Here is a 21,743-nt window from a genome sequence, read left to right as displayed (position 1 = left end):
TAAACACACCAGCATACATTCGGAGGTGTCCCACTGCGTGCCCTTTGGCTCCACATCAACTGCTGGACTGGAAATTAAGTTTTTAAAGGGTTAACATGGAGCTGCTGACATCGAATGAGGTCGCGGTGAGACAAACATGGGCGTGTTCGCTCACAAACACACTCAATCACACAGCTGGAGGTTCACCGACAACAGGTCCAATTAATTCAGTACACACACACACACACACACACACACACAGAGACAATTAATAAACACAGAGAAAGGAAGAGATTTGCATATTTTTCATTCATTTCTTTGCCCCCAACAGAACACCTACACATTAAACTGCTTTGTGAAATTGCTGCAGATACCAATATAAATAAATCACAACACGCATCCAATCCTGCCTCTTTCCCTCCCCTCTCTCTCCCATTGGCCCATGTAGATACATTTCAGTAGTAATGACCAAGCAGGCACAGAGATAACAATAGGTGGGTGCTGCAGCTAAGCATCTGCTTCCTTAATTAATCTGCATAGCTAATACTGTGTGTTTTATATGGCCGGTGTATCAAAACAACTGGCTACGTCATTCCTCCTGTTCATGTCAATGGGGGTGTGTGGTGGGAGGGGAGAGAGGGCCAAGGCTGGGTGAGTGATACCGTAATTTACAGGCAGATCCTGTAAATGAGTAGGCGTGAGCCGGGCTTGATCAGGACAGTAGGTAAAGTATTCATCAGCAGGCGGCTCCTCCCTCACCAAGCTACCCTGCCTCTCTTTAATTGCCCCCAGTGAAAGAGCTTCAGTAGGGTTATACAAGCTGGGACACCGGGACACGGGGATGTGTCCTCTGCTTCCGTAGGGGTCTTTAATTAGGTGTGTGTGTGTGTGTCTGCTCTGTGTACACAATAAAAGCTGTTGTGGGGGAAAAAGGCAATTGAGTGTTTTTGTAAGGCATCGTTGGGGGTGTGTACTGTGTGTGTTGACTCAATTCAAGAGGGGCAAGAAGGTAAATGCACCAGCAACAAGTTAATTGGTATTGACTGAAACACTGGGGCAACTTTATAAGAGGAGGGAGGATCACAGCAAGGACAAAGCAGTGCTCCAACAATAGAAACAATGTGGACTATTAGTGAAGAGAAGCACTTTATTGCCTTCCATATGACTCCATCAAACGGTCTTGAGTAGCACTGAGCCTTATATTAAGTGTCTTAATGAATGGATGAATGAATGAATGAAATCTTTATTGCCCAGAAGGGAATTTGCCTTGCACAAGATTATTGAAAATGACATTTCAATTTAATGTGCATACTATCTTACATGCACTATATCATAAAATATAAACCTACAATGCCCAAAAATGATCTAAACTAAATGAAAACATTCAAGACACAATGCATCAAGTTGACACAACAATAATGGACATATCAAATTATCTCCTCTGTCTCAGCACTGCTGTTTTTTACCTGTGCATTTCTTGTATTTGGCTGATTCTAATGCTCATCATATATGGATTTTAAACACATTCTACTAATGCATTTATTGTAATTTGCTGTGGATGAGAGCATCTTTTAAATGCCTAAAATATCAAAATGTACTCTTTAAAAGGGTGTGCCATTTTTAACACGTCTTAGTTTTGATCTAGGACATTTGGTAACTTTGGTGTAAAAGAACAAGATGGATACAAATCCAACAATATCAAGTAACCAGTCAGTGCAGGGGGGGGGGGGGGGTCAAAACACCAGGAAGAGCAAAGACCTTGAGAACTTAATGCTGACTTTGGCATCGATGCTATCTGTTTCCCTTCTCTTTCCATTTCTTCCCAGCACCACTACAATCTTCCTGTTAGAAACTGTCCGCACCACAAAACACACAGCGAGAATTGATTTGATGACCTAAGGGGCGGGAACAGTTGCATTGTTTTATTAATGAGGAGGAGGGCAACTAATTTAATAGATTGCTTTGATGAGTGAAGTGATTGTGAACGCACGTGTACATGCGTGCCTGAGTACGTGTGGCGTCCACTGGTGGGGGCTTTGTGTGGGAGTATAAAAGCGAGATGTCTGATTGTGGGGTTCCTCAAATATATTCTTCTGCAGCATGTGTAGCGACAGATCAGCCAGTGGTAGTCAGGATTCAACTCAATGAAGGCTGCTGATGTCAATGCAGGAGAATACAGCATGATGCTACAGGAGACAAACATGGAGAACCAGAGTTATTCCAGTATCTGTAAGTAGTAGATTTACATGCTTTTCTTTTCTATTTTGTTTAGATTTTTTATTCATATGCCATGTAAAATAGGCTAATATTTCAGTCTTTCTCCATATCCAATCTTAATATTATGTGAATCTGTCTTGTAAAAAATTCAGAGCGGATCAGTGATTCTCAGTCTGTGGGTCGGGACCCCCCAGGGGCTCACAGAGTAATTTTGGGGGGTTGCAAGATGATTTATGGGATAGAAAGAAAACATTTTTCTACTATACAGATTTATCATCATGTAATTTTTCTGATTTTTCCCTTTCTTTTTCTCTTTGATTTTTCTTGCTTTTTTCTTGTGAAATACTGAATAGTTTTCAGCTTCTAGGCCTCCTTTGATAATCAAATGAAACAACCTGAAAATGGAAAATATTTTTTTGGGTGAACTGTCTGCATATGCAGGCTGTGATGTGGGTCACGGGTGGGCATCGCTTTGTTTTAAGGGGTCACTTGCCAAAAGGTTTGATAACCACTGTATCATTTTAGTACAATGTGGAACATCCAAAGACTTCCTCATCTCCTCTAATTTCAGTGGAGTTAGGGTGCAGTGAAGTCTTCGGTCCACAGGGAGCAGTATGGCCTTGTTCTGGATGTGGCGGTCATGGAGGAGACTCTGCAATGCATCGTGGGGGATCAGACCAGCTGTGGTACCCAGGACGTCTGGAACATGACCAGTACCACACTGCCGTGCCACAGAGATCTAGCTGTTTCCCCAGGGATGGAACAAGGATGTGGAGAGGGGATTATACTTGGTGAGCTACCATTAGTTAGCAAAAAAGTGAAGAGCAAATAAATTAATGTAAGCTCTTGCCTCTATCTGTTTCTCAGTTGATCCCTCTCTCTCTCTCTCTCTCTCTCTCTCTCGCTGTCTGCTCCTGTCTTGACCTTTTTCTCTCTCTGTCTAGCATATTTACAGAGAAGTGTATGTGCTATGGTGCGGTCTATGCTGTTGCTGAAAAGTGTTATGTGAAAAGCTAGAAATACTACATTCCATCATGATCGTCTTCAGTATTCAATCTGTGGTTTATGACTTATGCCCGGCAATAGTTTCACTCCAGAGCCACAAGGACCTTTTTGCCAGAGAGAGCACACAGAGCCAGAGCAACAGAGCCGCAAAGCAGACACACTGAGGAAAACACACAGTGAGTCCTGTGAACCTTTGGATCTGCAGGGTAAATTTACTTATGAAGCACGCTGTGTTAAACAGTTGTTGCCATGATTAAATATCACATCTCATACTCTTGACCATAGTTTAGGATTAAATTAAAAGCTATTCTATTCAAAAATCTCTTCTCTTTCTCTTCTCTTTCTCTTCTCTTCTCCTTTTCTTTGGTTCTTCTTTTCTTTTCTTCTCTTCTCTTCTCTTCTCTTCTCTTCTCTTCTCTTCTCTTCTCTATTCTATGAGCTATTTCTTCTCTTTTCCTCTTCTATCCTTTTCCATTCTATTCTATCTCTTGTCTTCTCTTGTCTTCTCTTCTCTTCTCTCCATCACATCCTAGACAGTTTGCAGCCTGTCCTCTTCCATTACTAATCATGTATTTTTCTTGTTCTCTCTTCTCTTTATAGACGTCTCTCCCCCTGAGAGGAGGAGGAGGGATCGGGGACGGTGGCGGGTCCAGCGGCGAGGAGCAGTGCGAGTTCGGACCGTCCTCAGCGAGTCTCAGCTGAGAGTCCTGCTGGCCTGCTACTCCCAGACGCCCCGGCCGGACGCTGCGGCCAAGCACCGCCTCGGTCAGCTGACCGGCCTCAGCCCGCGAGTCATCAGGGTCTGGTTCCAGAACAAACGCTGCAAGGACAAAAAGAGACGTGCCACAGGAAGAGACGAGGAAACCTACTCTGCTGTGAGCATGGATGTGTGGATGTGTGTGTGTGTGGTGATGGTGGTGGGTGGGGAAGTTAGGGGTGGTTAGGTGAGTGTGTGTGAACCTCAATCCATCTGTCTGCCTGTATGCAAATGAGAACAGAATGTGTAAGTTTGCTTATAATATTGTTGGGAACAATTAAGAGTTTTTGAGTGTCTCCCTCTCTCTCTCTGTGCTATGCAGTGTGAGCCAGCTGGACCGATGGTTGTCGTTTCCCCTGATCCTCCTGACTTTGCCCTGCAAATCTGTGTCTATGAGTCACCATGGCAACCACTGAGCAGTCACAAGGACCTGCCACTGATTGAGATGTCACCCGTAAGTCACAGAAAAGCGTGATCCCATGAGGCACCATGGCATGGCACCATGTGATTGCAATTTCGATTTCAGAATTAAAATTTACCATTGCTTATGTCTTACATCTATCAAGACATCATCTGTCTTTATAACCATAGAGTTACAGTATACAGCATTTAATGGGTCATAATACTGGTACAGATGTTAATGTTTTGCACCATATAAAATAACTGGGCCATGACAGGAATCTTTAATTCAAATATTCAGCTTCTTCTGTATGCATTTTAAAGTGTTTGTCATTTTGAAAATGAGGTTGTTTCCCTGAGTTTCTAGAGTTATGAGGTTTTTAATTACTGCCATGACACACTTTGAGGAGAGTGAAGAAACTGACAGACATTTTAGTTAATCCTGTCTTTTACATCGGTAGACAGATGGAAAACCAAGATGGTTCATTTGTACAGTTAAGCCTGTTTGAAGAAGAATAAGCAAAGAGTCATTTGAGCGTGTTATAAATTATATAATTTGTAATAGAATTAATTTCCGCTGAAACAATATTCTAAAATAACTCATTAGTTTGACTGAAAAGTAATGTACTTGGAAGCAGCTTCCTCAATACTGGCCATGACTGTGCATCATCACTGCCTGACCGGTCAGCTCTAGTTTCTCTTTCATTTCTTCACAGAGCACATGGTCATCAGCGGACCTGGACTCACCACAGCAGCACAGCCATGACGACACTATCACACTCCTAACCATCTGAAAACATCCACAAGGTTTTACATATGCATCTTCAAGTGGATTTTTTTTTACTCTATGATGACGTTGTAATTGTCTCACTCTGTAAAACTGTAAAAGCAACTGTCAATCATGTACAACATTTAAAATAAAAAACATACACAACCAAATAATGTCTTTTTTTTATTTTATTATTTTTTTTTTTTCACTAAAGAAGCTAACCGAAATACATTTATCAGTAAAGTGATGTAGGTCCATACAGAAGGAGGGGAAGAGTGACATCCTGTAAATGGCTTCAGTCAGTGCATGTGTACAGTAAATGCTGTACCACAAGTTTACATGGGCCACCCGTCATCACAAGGAGTGTTACCATGTAGATCATATAGATCATGTAGCGATGGGATGGGTGTCATTTCAACACATAGTTCTGGTACAGTTTCAGTCTCTGGGTCTGTGGTTGCGACTGGTTCAAAACTCCCCATAAAACAAACAGTAAAGAGGAACCAAGCCCCCGATCTGTCATCAAGAATTTCATTCCAAACTGAAAGTAACACTGCAGTGTGAACTGCACACACACTGATTGATATTCTCCAAGACACTGTTGAAGCAGCATACATAGGAAGAAAAGTATTCAGCTTCCACATCCAGTGTTTCCCCTGTAATTTTATGTAGCAGCAAAGCTCGGGGGTAATTTCAGTTTTGGTTCCACATCTGTCCCTGTTCTGGGACCAGTTATGGTTCAGGTTGAAGTGCTAAAAATAGTCTTCCCTTAAATTCTTTATCACAACAAAAATATGATTTTTAAACAATTCAAACCAGACTTCAAACAGACCAGAATGCAATTAGTAAAGAGGAAAAATATGTGGGAAAATGATCAAAATGCCCACATTACACAGAGAAAGGCTGTGAAACAAACCTTACGACCAGTGAAGCTTTCATAATGGACTTAGGAGTGAAATTTGACTAAATGCGGTTTTAATTTCGAATTCTGTTGTTGTGGGGCAGCGCTGCTGAATAAAGGAAACACTGTCCACATCCTCCATGTGTGCATGTCCATTATGAAAGCTTCACTTGCTGACAGGTTTGATTCAGCCTTTCTCTGTGTAAAGTGAACAGTTTGATAACTTTTCCACATATTTTTCCTTTTACTCCTATTACTCCTGCATTCGAGTCTGTCTGTTTTTAGTCTGTTTTGCATGTCCAATTTAAATATATTTGGGGCTTAAGGGAATGTTCTAACATTGTAACTACCATTCCACAAGGGGGCGATGCTGGCCTAAGCATGGAGATTCAGGGATCGAAAGCCACAACCTAAACAATTTTCCTTCATTTTCTCAGCAAGTTATTCATTTGCATAGCAGCACACAGAAGATCAGCTGATGAGATTGCAAAAGCATCCAATTAACCATCATGGCACAAGAGTTTACTCTGGGAGAGAAGCTGTACAAATGCAAACCAGCATTCCTCTGTGAGTTTCTCATTTGGTTGACTGTCTTGTGCCTGGGCTGGCCCTAGATGGGGAGAGAGATTGCTAGCTGTGCAGTGCAGTCATAATTGGGCTAATTTTCAGTCTGCTGGCCTCTCTGTTTGCACTCGCTTCTCTGCCTGCATACTAATATGTCTTACTCCTCTCTGTCACACTTAAAAGTTTGTGCATTGAAAGAAATGTACTTTTCAAAAGTGATGGGTAAACAAACAGACACTGAAACCAAACAGACTAGCTAACACAGAATACGTGTGCGACTTTTCACATCATAGTTGCACAGACCTTCCTGTCAATTCGCTTCCTTGTTCTTTTTCCTAATTATCTCTACTGCTGCTCTCTCTCTCTCTCGCTCTCTCTCTCTCTCTCTCTCTCTCTCTCTCTCTCTCTCTCTCTCTCTCTCGCTCCCTCTCTAAACAGGATGTTTGTGGCTCAGCGGGGCTGCCGGCAGCAGACCAGTACAACGCTGATGATCAGATAGCGTGGCTGTGGAGCGCCCAGCTCTCCCAGCGCTGTGGCAGATTAACTGGGATTTAGAGCTTCCATTCGGCTTCCCCACTAAACCAACACACAGCAAGAGACAGCAAAACACAGGAGGTCATGCAGCCGGCAGCACGCGGCCCTGCGCTTCCCCCCGGGCCGCTGTTGCCTTGACAATGAAGCCCCCCTCTGCTCAGATGCCTATTTCAAACTGCTTGTCATCCTCATACATATCATACATAAGCAGAATATCAGAATATATCAGAATATCAGAATATCTCTTTGTGTGGCAAGCGGTGCAGTGATGAATATGACAGTTTGAGTCACTGACGTAGAAGTACGTCTGAGTTTTCCACTTCTTATGTAATGAAGAAGATAACTGATATGTTTGTCTGCATTGTGGTTGATGCACGGATGCAAGGATTGTCACGAGTAATCAAGCCTGCAAACATTGTGCTTTATGGTGTCTAATACTGTGTCTAAAACTGTGATGATGGTTACATTCAAAGGTGACTCATGGGAATTTGGTTTCCTTGTATTGTACTGCGTTGCGTGTGAGCCTACCTACCTCAATTAATATCAGATGCTTGTGGTTGGTTGACAAGAGGATCTGAATCATAAGCCCAAGTTGTTTTATGGTGTAATAACAATGCCACATGTTGCTCAAGTCCTTATCTCTTGGGCGCCTATCAAGAGATAGGAGCTTTCACATTTTCAGGAAAGAACTAAAGGTGGAACAAAATGTGTGTTTGACTGAGTTTTTTTTTAGCTATTGCAGAGCATTGATTGTGATTTGATAAATGATAGTTAAAAAAAGATAGACTTAAATAAGTTGTGGGAACTGTGGAGAGGAGAAGGAACAGCAGGGAAACTGGTATAGTAACAGTCACGTCACAGCAGTGTGTCCTGTTCTCTTCTCTTGTTTTATTAATAGTCTGCTTGACTTTTACCATAGAAGAAGAAGCCTTTGTGGAAACAGTGGAGGGCATTTCCTGTGAGACGCAACGAGCTCAAATAAAAACACAGGAGTGGAAAGATGTGTGTGGTTCTGCCTTGTCCTGTTTTGCTCTCTCTCTCTATCCCCCCTCCCCCCCATCACTCCCTCCCTTCCAGCTCTCCTCCTCTGTGACTCTCTGGCTAAACCACTCCTTTCCGTGCATTTACCTTTTTTGGCCCTAACTCTCCTCATAAGTGGCTCGCAAACTGAGTTGGGGTGAAAAATACTCAGTTTTTGAAAGGTGTCACTTTTCAAGCTCCCGCTATGTAAACACGCCGAACGATGTCTGTCGGATAAAAGGATAAACATAAATCTATTTTGACCCAGTGTAAGGATCAAAGGAGGTCAAACACGGACCCTAAATGCGTCCACCTCCACTCTGACTGACACAACCGATTCACTGTTGGCAGGATTTCCACGCATGTTGTTTTTTCAAACATGCACGAGAAGCTGAATGTGAATTAGGCCAGTAAGTAGTGTCATTAAGTCAGTGACGCCCAGACACATAGGCCTTTCACACAGAGGACCCACTGGTGTGTATACACATGTGCCATAGATACAGGACACAATTAGTCTCCTGTTTGAATCCGCTGCTAATCTGCGATCGGGACCTGCCCCCCTCTCTCTCTCCATACAATCATATGAGCTGAGAGCTGAGAGCCGTTTGAAATATTACATCACCTCTCAACGGTCACTGGAACATGCTGGACATAAATCATATTATGTTAACAGTTAAAACCTGAAACATATATGTTGTTTGTGTACTTTGCAACTGCTTGCTTTGCTTGGTAATGACTCATGTCCATTCTCATGTTCTTGGCACATATTCATGACTGTCAGATTGCGTTCTGGTAGGCTAAAAGACTTTCATGATAACACAACTTTCACCCCTATTAGAGAGGGCATCGTCTAAATGACTCATAGTATTATAAATAATTAACCAAATCATGTTTTTCCATTAGCTAATCTCTTTGTGATATTTAATGTGTCAAGCCTTAATAATAGATGCTAATTTACACGAGTACAATGCAGGAAAATCAAACTCCTCAGGCTGTGTCTTCCACAATTACGATTTTCAACAATGTTAGGCAGTCAGTGGCTTTTTCCAAGTGCACCATTACTCCTGCAACCCTCCGAGGCTATTTTTGAGCTGAAATTTTCCAAGGCAGCGAGAATGCAAAGTGAGTGAGTGCCTCGGTGGTGGCTGTCTGGCAGAGAGGCAGTCCGCCGAGAGATCGCGCGTCTTAATCTTTTGGTCCCCGTCCATGGAAAACAATCATGAGGGTCAGAGCTGCACGGAAAGCATTAAGTTCAACAAGCGCCTCGGAAAGACAGATTTCGACGTGATGTCGTTCACTCCTTGTTGATAAAACTTTGTCCTGAAGGCTGCCTCGCTGCTACTCCTAGAATGTGATTAGAAAATACCCTCCTGATGAGGTGTGTAACCAAACAATACTGGGGAATGTCACAGTGTGGCAGGTTGGACGTTGAAATATGAGCAGCGGTGCCAAACACAAACTCATGCCCATGAGATAAGATGCCCATCACTGCCAGTACTAACATTTCATAATATAATAAAGATAATATTTAGAGGTTTAACTATGCTTTAGAAATGGCTCTGAGCCTATGTGTGTGTTAGAAGGACTCCATGTGCTGATAGTGGGGTTTAGGCTTGTATGGTGATGGATGATGTTGGAGCCATGCGTTCACTTTCCTGTGTTAGTGGTTTGATTGTTTTGGTTTAGACTCGGCGGGATACAGTCCAGAGGTGCAAGGCCAGGGCAAGGGTGTAGGGTTGGTGTGTGTGTGTGAGTGTGTGTATGTTTGTGTGCGTATGTTTAGTTTTCTTTGACTCTGTTGGGTCTCAGGTGGTCCAGCCCAAAGGCCAAACGGTTGGAAAGGATGATCTCAGAATGAATGTAATTTCTGAGTGTTTATAGAGAGGGCACACGAACCCTGGACAGACCTGGCTCTGACACCCCATTGTTGGCTCCACTGTCTGCGGCCCGCTTCGTTTATTTTCACACCGCATTCCCCTGAAGCAACCCTCGTCCACCTCCTCCATCGCTCTCTCTTCTCCTCTGTTCCCTTCACACTCCATCAATAAACAGCCCATCGCCGCGCTCACAGCCACCCTTTCTCGTCCACCACTGGAGCATGCTGGTGTTGTACCCCCTCCGGCTGCCCTGCACCCCCACAGCACCCCCAGCACATGGTCGGAGACGGGGGGGGGGGACATATGTGGGATGACTGGCTTGGCTGGCTGGGTGGGTGGCGGAGGAGACGGCTGTGATCTCACGGTGTACGTGTGTGTGGGTGTGAGGGTCCAAAGAGAAGCTGCGAGGACATGTGCCCCACAGATGCCCAGAAACTCTCCAAAATATCAACTGTACAGTGACTCAAAACAAAGGAGATTAATCACCATTGTGTGCTTTGGTACAGCTGATCGTGCCATATGAAGAGGAAGCTGTCTTTAGATCTGTGAATACCGCTGTATGTCTCCCAGGCAGTCGTATGGATCAGCAGGTCACCCCTCAGCGACAGAGAGCATAATTATCTACAACCTGTTACACAGTAGATGGAATTACCAGCCAATGAAATCTATGACCCTGCAAACTACTGCTGGATAATGAAACATATGGCAGGCTTTGCAGACCAGAAGTGAATAGACCTTGACTAAAAAATCATTGGATATACCCACTGAAAGATAAGTATTAAGTTAGGGTTAGTTTTAATCCATGTACGTGAAAGAGACCTAATAATTCACCAAATTCACTTAGTGTCACCCCTGTCACCTAATAATTGCAGTTTCCTTTGGGCTGTATTATGAAGTTAAAATAGGTTCTTCTCCTATGTGTAAAACCTGACAAGTTTTCCCTGAAAAGACCTGAGTGAGACAGCTCCACAAAGTCTGATTCTGATTTGCAACATAAAATTCAAAGAAACTTTTTCTAACTTGTTCTATTCACACATCATGTGAATTGTGTTTGGGCTGCTTGGTGGAGTAGTCATGTTTTGGGCCCTCAGTCAGCTGTCACAGTGGCCCTGTCTAATGAGATGTGAAGTTTGTGTTTTTAGCCTTTATTTCGGCCGGCTTGTCTCTGGAGCCGGGGAGCTTTAGGACAGCCATGCCTGACGGCCAGCCTGTCTTATTGTTGTTGCCGGTTGAGCGGTCACCATGGCAGCCCCTGCTACCTCTGCAGATCTCTATCGAGGCTTTCTTTATGTGGAGCATCGCCGTGTCACACAGGCCACAGAGCCCACTGTCTGTCTGTCAGTTAGAGGCTGGTAGCCCGGATCTGACTGACCCCCATTCACACAGTGATTCATTCACAGACGTACACCATTCACTTCACACAGCCATGCAGGGTCACATGGGAAAATACCACTGGACTTGCTTAATACCCATATGATCATGCACTCGTACTCTGCCTCTGATATTGAATGGTTTCACAGTGTATCTGGTGACTTAGGGATTCATTTTACAATATTGATGCTCCTTTCATAATGTATTTCATGCATCTAAATATTTTCAGGATGACCACCTCATGATGTACTGACCAATGCACTGCTGGACACTCACTACAACTGCAACCATGCTATATGCCATGCTGCTCCATTACATATATCTGAATTGTTTATTGCATGTAGAATATTTTGTATACATATGGCAACATTGAATAAGAATCTATGTTTTTTGTTAAGAGTGTAGATATAAACTTTTTTTTCCAGTTAATAAGGGAATCAAAGAGGGAGTAATGCATTTGTCTGAACAAAAGATAAAAGTTTTTTGTGTGATTCATGAAAGTGTGAGAATAGACCTTTTGACCTGTGATAGGAACGATCCGTTGCTATACCGAAACTTCAATCAGGGAGTCTTTTCTTATGCACGATCTCTCTCTATAGTTTTAGAGATAGGAGATTTCACCATGCTGTCAACTTCCCACGATGTCAGCTGTCATTTCCTGCTTCTGCTATTGACATTTAACCAAATCAGATCTCTACACGTGTTCTGAGAACCGGTCATGAACCGATTCCTGTCTCGTCTGCCTTTGGGCACCATTTCACTGCTGCTCTTTATATGCCCGCCGCCCACCTCCGCCCCACCACATCCTGCATTGATCCAGCTCCTCAACAGGGAGATTCCAACTCCAGGAATGAGGCTCGATTAGTCACCTGCAGGAAGTTCATCTCTCCAGTCCTCTCACGACCACCAGGTTTTAGACTTTTAGACTTTTAGACTTTATCATATTATGCTGCCTTCATGAACATAATTTAATGATGGAGTCTAATCACCAAAGCCTGTCTTGTTGTCCTTGTACCATGCTGTGCTGGTATTTACTGTAAAACTGATGAAAGCGATTCTGATTCTAAAACTGTACTAGTGGATTGTGGTGATGGAGTCTGGTCTGTTTCTGTCAGTGGGTTAGCTCTTAGTTAGTTCTCAGGCTCCAGCTGCCTTCCCTGGGAGGTCTGTCTGGTCCATCTGAGGGTGGGGGTGAGGTGGGGTGGGAGGGGGTTTCTCTGGCCTTGGGTGAGATTGGGTGTGGAAGTGGTGGTGGTGGATGGTGCATGATTGGGGGTCAGGGGAACATGTCTGGAGCGCCACACTGAACTACTTGAGCATTCCTCCGCCTCTCAAGGGAACCGCAGCCTTTGACCTCCTCTTATAGAACAGACATGGTACAGACAGCCAAGATATACAGATACAATTCCATGAAAAGGCTGCAAGTTTTTTGGTCTAATTTGCTGTGTTGAGATTTTTCAACCCTCTAGATGTTTGTTTGCGTGTTTAGCAATAAAGAGTAATGGTTCTGGTGTGAAGGAGAGAGTGTAACAGTGTGCGCAAACACGCAGAAAAACACTTGCATAAACATGTGCATGCCCACGGTCAAGTCCATACAAACACATTTGTCTTCACGTGCGTTCACACACACACACCCACACCCACCCCACACACACACACACACACACACACGCGATTCATATGCAAGCTTTCCCAGGCATCAGAAGAGCAGTGCTGAGAAAATCGGGCAGATTCAAAGGGCATGATTGTTTACATGACTGAGGTCCAAGTTATTTTTAACATATTTTGGCCAGGCAAAGGCTTGAACTGTTTAAGGCCCCAATCGTAAAGAAAATAAATAATGCTATAAAGATCTCGATGTTGCTATCTGATCATGTGAGAACAGGGATGGTGACATTTTAAAGATGAGGCAGTGAGAATAAACAATTTAGATATGACATCATATTTACAAGCACTTGATGTCATTTTGAGGTCCAGGGCTTTTTCATTGTGTTTTTAAATTCCCAGTATTAAAGAGTTCCTACATTTTCATCTTCCCTTTTCTGATTGTCATTTCCTGTGATCTTCTAAGAATGACAAATTACGTTGTCAAAAAGGTCCTTTTGTTTGTGGGTGAGACAGAAAACTCTATCCATTAATGATTATGTCATCTGAAATCCATTACTCATTCCACTTCCTTCCCCATCATTTATTTCTCTTCGTCCCTGCTGATAACTTCTGCTTACAACCAGGATGAAATCTAGAGTAAATCACATCTCTCTAAATTCCAGCTAGCTTATCTTCTCGAACCTGTGTTTGCAAAAAAGAGAGATAATAGTCTTGGACAGACTGACATAGTTAACAAAATGACTGACTTGCAATAAAAACACGATGTATATCCAGCCATCCATCCATCCATCCTTTGATGTTGCTATTTTGAGCTGGGCCCAGATAAAACAGTTATCTGAAGGGAGCAGCAGGGTTGGTCCTCAGACAAGCAGCCACCTGGAGCTCTTAAAGACCCCGCAGTCCACTGATAACCCCCCAGCACCATTGCCCCAGATACACTATCAGCTCTCAAAGCTCTACTCAGGACCTCCTAGAGAGAGAGGTACCAATACTCCACACAGGGAAATATGTGATGGAGATACGGATAATGGTCTAATGGTTTAAACTAAACAGAATCTGGTAAATGGTTTCTTTTGTTCTAATATTCTGCTGAGATATCACAAGAACTAAAAAAAACCTGCCTACAGACATGTAATGTGGACGAACTTGTAGTATCCTATAGAGGCTTTGCAGTTCTGTCACAAATCTCACAAATCAAGGCCGCATCATGGAGGTCTATTGGAGAATGTGTGTGCAAATAATGGCTAAATATATAACAACTGTTTCAGGAAATAAGAGATATCTGATGTTATAAATAAAAGTGAGAAATCTATAAGGTACATTTGTTTCCAAAATTAGGCTACTGTGACACAGGAAATTAGGCTTTGTTAGCTCGCTTGCTAGCCAGCAAAAACAACACAGAAATGATCCATGTCTATTCATATCTGTTGTTCTATGTTTATATGGCTGTCAGAGGGTGCATTACGTCAAATGAAAGTCTAATATTAATTGAATGGCTATGCTGGCGCTGTTAGTGTTGTGCAAGAGTTCTCAATCTTGTATATTTTTGGGGGGGGAAGTGCGTCGACTGCAGGAGTAAAGGACAGCGGGGTGAAGGCTCAAGAGGCTCTCCCTTTCCACTGCCAACACCCCCTGACTTCCCACTAAACTTTACATTCCCTAACAGCTAACTCACCACCGGAGCCTGCGTCAGATTGGCATGACTCACAATGCTGCACACACAAAGGCCACACACACACACACACACACACGCACACACACACACCTACACACACACACACACACACACACACACACACACACACACACACACACACGTATACTACCATGCACCACCACCAGCATCACCGTTACATAAACCTTTACAAGGCTATGTTACAAGGTCGTTTTTTCACGATCTTCTGACCCATAGCTACATTTCCTCTTTCCCAACTATCTGAAATATCCAGGAAATCTGTATCCTTGCAGCAACATGGAGCTGAGGCCTTTGGGGTGTTTTGATATGGTTATAAATGGGTTGTCAGAGAGTCTGTACATCTCTTGCTGGTCAGGGTAAAGTCAACAGCTCTGGGGGCCATTCATTAATCTGCAAGGCCTGGGCTGACATGTGCAACAGGCCAGAATGCCTGTAACTCCTCACAATCAGTGACATCAGGAATGGAGAGAGAGAGAGAGAGAGAGAGAGAGAGAGAGAGAGAGAGAGAGAGAGAGAGTCTAGGGGAGGGCAGCCAGCTCTCACAGCCTCCACAACCCCACGTCTACTCCACTCTTCCTCAGTCTTCTGCTCTTTCTTGTCTTTATCCATCTCCCCTTCTTTTCATCAACATTTGTTACGCTGTCGGTCACTGTTAGCCATAACTCCCTCCCAGTACTGTCATCCATCACCGTCTCAATTTCTTGCCCATTCTCCCAGCTCTATTCATTCTAGTTTGATTCAGGGAAAAACAACATCTGTAGAGAAAACGGAGAAGATAGACAGTTTAATAGAACCGACCAGACAACAATGAAAAGAGAAGAAGAAAAGAAAAATAGGCCGCCCATAACCACAGTCCACTGGGTGCCTTTTACTCAAAGCACCTTATAATCGGTGCATATGGATGGTCACAGGGGGAATCGGACCCATGACGCTAGCAGCCATGCTCTACCCACTGAGCTAAAGAGTCCAAAACTAACATTGCATGCCCATAGACAACAGGTCCTCCTTTCTTGTCTAATATTTTACTATATGCATATGCATTTTTGTCTTTGAGGTCTTCAAACAAGAGTCAGCTGGGTACAATTCAATCTATCAGATGCATATAAATCATTTGATCTTAATCTCAAGGATCTCTGGGTGAGCCATCTCATTTCAAACACTGTTTTTTTTTCTGTATGGCCTCTCTCTTTATTACTGAAACTGAAGTTGAACAGATTAATAATAATAATATATAATAAACTTTATTTATAGAGCACTTTTCAAAACACAGTTACAAAGTGCGTTACAATTAAAAGAAGGCAAGAATAAAATGAATTGATAAACGCATACAAGGTAATAGGGTAAATCCAGTGACTTAAAATAGTTTAAGATAAGATACAAACAATTTTGCTGATTGTCTTCTTCTGTTCTTTATTAAGCCTTGTTAAATAATGACAAATGATCCTAAGTCCACAAATGAAGGGACCTCAGACAGACTTCCTAAACCTGAGCCGTGTTTCTCTCCCAGTTCTCAGAAACTCTTTTCCCACTCTCTGAAACTCTCCCAGCCATCCTCTCAACTTTCTTTCGACCTCTCTCCCAGCCTCTCGCCCTCTCTCCCAGCCTGAATGTGAAACCAACCTCTCCCCAGGGTGAGTAACGGTAACTAACGCCAGCGACCATAATGTGGGAAAACTACAACGAAGCGCATGGCGTAAACACACAATGAGAGGTAATAGCCCCCACCCTCCATTTCCAACCATTGCACCATCCAGTGGTCGGAATAATGGATTGTACTGCTTGTCTTTTGGGAATTTTATGGGAATGTGCGTTCTGTTCTGTAAACACAATGCAAGGCCAGCTCAGAGCAGAGTGGGGTAGGATGGGGTGGGGTGGGGGGTGGGGTTAAGGGGGGCGGGCAGATTAGCAGAACTCAAGAGGGCGGTTAGCGGGTCAGACACAGTCCTCAGCCTGTCTGCAAGTCCCATAATATCCACATCCAGCTGTGGTTTCTCCTCTGTCCCCTCCTCCTCCATCAGTTGGCTGATCAAGTCACACATCACTGTTACCAGGAAAAGCTTGTGATACAGCGGAGAACAGTTTGGTACCCAGAGGGTTGCTGCATGAAATTCCAGGACTCATGACGCAAAACACAAGCTTTATTTATACAGTGAAGGTTGACTGAGCACACCTGGTCTTTTCTTCAACACCCTGCTTTACAATCATGCAGTTACACACATGCCCACCTAGGAGTTGCCCAGCACAACTGCAGTCTTCTACCATACTTGTTATTTTCTTCTTAAATTTCTTCTTATTTTCTTCTTATAATAAAGGTTTTCTCTACCCTTTACAGCTACCACTGCTGCTGTTCATCTAGATATTTTTGCAAAGAGCAGCCTGAATCCTCACCTTTCACTTGCAGTGCCCCTGCCTGTCCAGAGGATATGATAACCTGCTCCAGACCCGACCTGCTCTTTCAAACTTCACATGCAACCCCATGGGCCCCGGTTCAAGCCCCGCCACAACCCATTTCTATATTTAGCTTCCCAGACTCTCTTCTTCTTATCTATGACTCCTTCTTTCCGAAAAAAGTGAATAAAGTGCATAAAAGGAGAAGGATAGTGTGACTCTTCCATCCCCATCCATTCCGGTCGGCTCCAGTGGGAGAGGTCTGACCTATCTCACACACTGGAGGGGCAGAGGGAACCAGTCATCCTTCATTTTGAACATGAAAAACAATGTCTGATCAAAGCAGGATATACAGTACGAAGGGCTGTAACTTTGCTTCTTGACCTGTCAGCAGAGGGGGTAAATACCATGGAAAGGCAAACAAACAAAGCCTAATATGTCATTTTGCGTGCTTTCCTAAAACTTTGGATGACTTTGGATGGGATGACTGAATCTGGATATCACTTTCTGTGCTTTTTCAAAAATCTGACTGTCAGTATTAGTTGAGAATGCTTCACTGATTATTTAAACCCTACCAATTCGGACCTATCCTAGAAAATGTTTGCATCTTTTTATATGAAGTTGATAATGCAAACTGGCGTGAGTTACCCAAGAGTAAGGGCAAAGCTTTATAGGTATACAGGCCTGATGACAGAGGATGACACAACCTCAAGGTACAAAATAACTGTCTAAAAGTAAGGCCTGGGGCAATTATTTCAGTTGTAACAAATGTGTCAGGACAGGTAAGTGCAGTAATTCCATGACACATTGGGGGAGACAAATTAGGTGTTCCAGTCTGACACTACTCAGCTGCCTGCTCAGAGAACAAAAACAAAACCCTTTGACCTACTGTAGAAAAATCAGTCTAATCAATCAAACTAGTCTCCCACATTGTAGCTGCTTGTTTGACAATGCAAATCAGTAACATAAACACAGAAGTGACACATCTGCACAACACTTCAGCATCTGGTATGATGACACACACGGCTTTGACCTCTCTCCTGACTCATAATTGGTGGTAAATGGTAAGTGGAGGGGTGAGGGAGGACCCCGCCCCGCACCGGCTGGGAGACGTGAGAGCGGGACGGTGACGGTCAGAGCGAGGGAGAGTCACGGTGCGGAGAGGACGCCGAAAAGTTCAGGACGCTAGTGGCAGTTTGGGAAATGTTTCAGTGACAGGAAACTTTTATGCGGACAAGCGCAAGATATGGAACTTCGACTGAACAGTGGATATACATTTTCGACAAACGCATATTTTGAATACGCAGGAGAAAAAAATACCTTCTAAACCTCGCACATCTCACTATACCGCTGGGATGTTTAGTTACAGCCCAATAACTCAAACAGGTACGATCAGTTACTGTAGCTGTGGTAATGAACAACTATTTATACACGTACTAATTTATAGTTTGCTGTATGAAATTCTCACAGTTTCCAATTGGATACAAGCACCATACAAGCGTTGAACAACTTTTCCAAAACAGGAAGGTTACTCAGACTTTAATGGGTAGGCATTCCTACATTCTTGTTTTAAGGAAACATAAATATGGAATTTGATGAGGTTCAGCGTTGATAAAACGTTGCCAATGCACTGTTTTGATATGCAATGTTTTGTTTTGATAGTTGACTGTAGGCCTATAACGTTGCTATTACTGTGTTTCAGTGGATTTAGGGATACATTGCGTGAGATGGTTTCAGTAAACTTCAGGATTACATGAGAGCATAATTTCAGCGTTGTTTTGAAGCTTTTTAGATATATATTTATCCTTCAGTCACAGTACTCATAAAGTGACATTTATGGCATGGCATTTATAAACACTAGCAGAGCACTTAGGCTGCAATTTGTGAAGCTATTACGTGTTCAAAGACGCCAGTAATAAAGAGCAACGGTAAAGTACAAAAGAACCTGTAACCTACATCATCTCAAACTTATTCTTGATGCATAATCTATTTTTTTTAAGTGTTTCTTCATAATATTAGCCTACTTTAACCTCTGTTATTTAAATTAGCAGGAATGTTGGTAGCTCTAACTTTAGTGACTTCAGAGTGTTGAATGTAAATCGTTTCTCTTTGCACTGTATTTAATTGGCAGGTCCATGAGGAGGCTGTGAGATGCCAGTGGTGACACTGCCAGGTCAAGTAGCCTTGCATCCCTCTGCTGTGTCCGGTGCTGTGGCGCCCTCTGCTGTGTGACCGAGGAAGGCCGGGAAGGGCAGGCAGCATGGGGAACATACTGGAGGAAGGGATGAACGCTGTGATCGTCAGCCACTACAACCACTCGGGGAAGTGGGACCGGCCTCGCAACAGCGGGGCCTGTAAGATGGCCGTGTTGCTGCTCATCTGCGTGCTGATCGTATTGGAGAACGTCACGGTCCTGCTGGCGCTCTGGAGGAACAAGCGCTTCCACAGCCGCATGTACTTCCTCATTGGCAACCTGGCGCTGTCAGACCTGCTGGCCGGCGTGGCCTACGTGGTAAACATCTTCACCTCGGGACGCAATACCTACTTCCTGACCCCGGCCCAGTGGCTGGCCAGGGAGGGAAGCATGTTTGTGGCCCTCAGTGCCTCCACCTTCAGCCTTCTGGCCATTGGGATTGAGAGGCACATGACTATGGTGCGTCTGCGTCCATGTGAGGCGGCGGGCCGGGGGAGACTGCTGGGGCTGCTGGGGGCCTGCTGGGCCGTGTCAGTGCTGCTTAGCGCTCTGCCCAGCCTGGGCTGGAACTGCCTGGACAATCTGACCTCCTGCTCCACAGTGCTGCCGCTCTACGCTAAGAGCTACGTGGCCTTCTGCATCAGTGTCTTCAGCGCCCTGTTGGTGGCCATCATCATCCTCTACATCAGGATCTACCGCCTGGTGACCTCCAGCGGCCGCAGGGTCAGCAGCAGGCCCTCGGAGCGCTCGCTGGCCCTGCTGCGGACTGTGGTTATCGTTCTCGGGGTGTTTGTCATGTGCTGGGCCCCTCTGTTCCTTCTCTTGCTGCTGGATGTGGGTTGCAGCCCGGACAGCTGCCCTGTGCTCTACCAGGTGGACTGGTTCATCGCCCTGGCCGTGCTCAACTCGGCCCTCAACCCCCTGATATACACCCTCTCCAGCAGGGAGATGAGGGCCGCCTTCTTCAGGCTGCTGTGCTGCTGTCAGACCAGCATGGAGTCCAGCGGGACTCCCATGGCAGGCAACCCCCACCTGGGCACCATCATCCCCACGGCCGAGAATAGCAAGTCCAGTTTGGGCGGAGTAGGGGGCAGCGGGGCTGGAAGGTCCGCTATGAACAGAGGGAAGGTTCCTACACCTTTGAACTCTGACAACAAGCATGGTGATCCCTCCACCCCCGCTGTGCCGCACCCCTCTGGGCCGGCCGACCTGCTCTCGGCTGTACTGGTCAAGGCCGGGGCGCTGCCCTCCCTCGGCAAGTTCTGACTGAGACCTTACAGTCATACAGAACCATACAGAAAGAACTGATGTAGTCCTGCTATCAGACACTTTTTGTTTATGCATTGTGGTCAGTGTAGCACGGATAAGTTAAAGTGCTGACTAACAAGCAAAGACATTTTAGTTTGAGCCAAATAAATCCACAAAGCTGACTGCTTTGTACGGATTGTAGATTAGAGTACAACCAAGATCATGTAAAGCCACTATTTACAGCAACTCTACAATATTATTCACAGCAGCAGAATAATTGAAATGTTGTGTCTGTCTTACACAATGATTTATGTCCATATTTCAGAACTATGAAATGTGTTTGGGCAGTTTCATGGAGATGGAATAAGCCAAGCCCCAAATAAGGGACTTGGTTTACTCCATGTCTGTCAAACTAGTCTTGATAGTGCTTCAAAGAAGTCATAACAGAGTTTTATTTAGCTTTATCAATATTGTGTCAATGTATCATGTTTTTGTCAACAATGACGATTGTTTTAAACAGCAAAGATGAAATCGGGGCACTTTTTTTTTTGCATGTGATATATACAAGTATTCTCAAATCACCTGCCTTTTCTCTCACTATTTGACTCTGTAAACTATTTATTTTCCATGAAAACCTTTGCCCTCTGAGTACTATAAACTGTGTGGTATAATTTTTGCTTTGTGTGCATAAAAGCCATCACAGTACAGGGAGTTTAATATTGACTGCGTATGTTATGATTTGAGGAGTGAGGAAAAGAAAATGTCTCACAGACAGTTCTGCCTCTCAGCAGCATGTCTAGAAGCCACTCACACATCCACTAACCACTAGTGAGTAGGAGTGTTGGATTTGAATTATTTAATGGTGGTAGACTGTAAATGACATTTCAGCCTAGGGTGGTGTAGTGCCTAATAGCATTTCATACCAAACAAAATAAAATCCTATTCCCTTTTATGAGATTTTCACTCGTGTCATGTCGTTATATTAAATCAATGACTTGCCCGCTTTCAGTCCCTCTTCCCCCTTTCCTCTCACATCCAAGCCAGCTCTCTATGTAGATGTTTTTTGTAAATAGTACAAGGTACAATTACATCAAATCCAGTGTAGTAATAAATGTCTCAACAAGCTCTATGTAGATTTTCAGATATTTTTTTTTTCCGATGATTCTTATCCATAATCTTTTTGCTCTCCATGGATAGCAGATGTTAGCTCACACAT

The 21,743-nt window shown here is 43.9% G+C and overlaps 2 protein-coding genes across 3 annotated transcripts; both read left to right on the top strand.

Annotated features, from left to right (window-relative positions):
• Window positions 1–2,930: 2,930 nt before the first annotated feature.
• LOC139928092 (insulin gene enhancer protein ISL-1-like) lies at window positions 2,931–5,190 on the top strand. Its single transcript, XM_071920463.2, has 4 exons — window positions 2,931–2,987; window positions 3,802–4,076; window positions 4,281–4,412; window positions 5,074–5,190. The coding sequence occupies exons 1-4, from the start codon at window positions 2,954–2,956 to the stop codon at window positions 5,149–5,151; spliced, it is 519 nt and encodes a 172-aa protein (XP_071776564.1). The 5' UTR covers window positions 2,931–2,953; the 3' UTR covers window positions 5,152–5,190.
• Window positions 5,191–18,235: 13,045 nt separating this feature from the next.
• s1pr3a (sphingosine-1-phosphate receptor 3a) lies at window positions 18,236–21,490 on the top strand. Of its 2 annotated transcripts, none has more exons than XM_071920488.2 (2): window positions 18,236–18,471; window positions 19,217–21,490. In XM_071920488.2, exon 2 carries the CDS (start codon window positions 19,346–19,348, stop codon window positions 20,543–20,545), a length of 1,200 nt encoding a protein of 399 aa, XP_071776589.1. In that variant the 5' UTR covers window positions 18,236–18,471; window positions 19,217–19,345; the 3' UTR covers window positions 20,546–21,490. The 2 variants fall into 2 exon arrangements, with proteins under 2 accessions (XP_071776589.1, XP_078141976.1); XM_078285850.1 differs by lacking the exon at window positions 18,236–18,471 and adding an exon at window positions 18,619–18,631.
• Window positions 21,491–21,743: the final 253 nt, after the last annotated feature.

Source organism: Centroberyx gerrardi, chromosome 9, assembly GCF_048128805.1.
Source record: "Centroberyx gerrardi isolate f3 chromosome 9, fCenGer3.hap1.cur.20231027, whole genome shotgun sequence".
Taxonomy (NCBI): domain Eukaryota; kingdom Metazoa; phylum Chordata; class Actinopteri; order Beryciformes; family Berycidae; genus Centroberyx; species Centroberyx gerrardi.
Note: the sequence above shows the minus strand (reverse complement) of the source record. Positions and strands in the feature narration are given on the sequence as shown.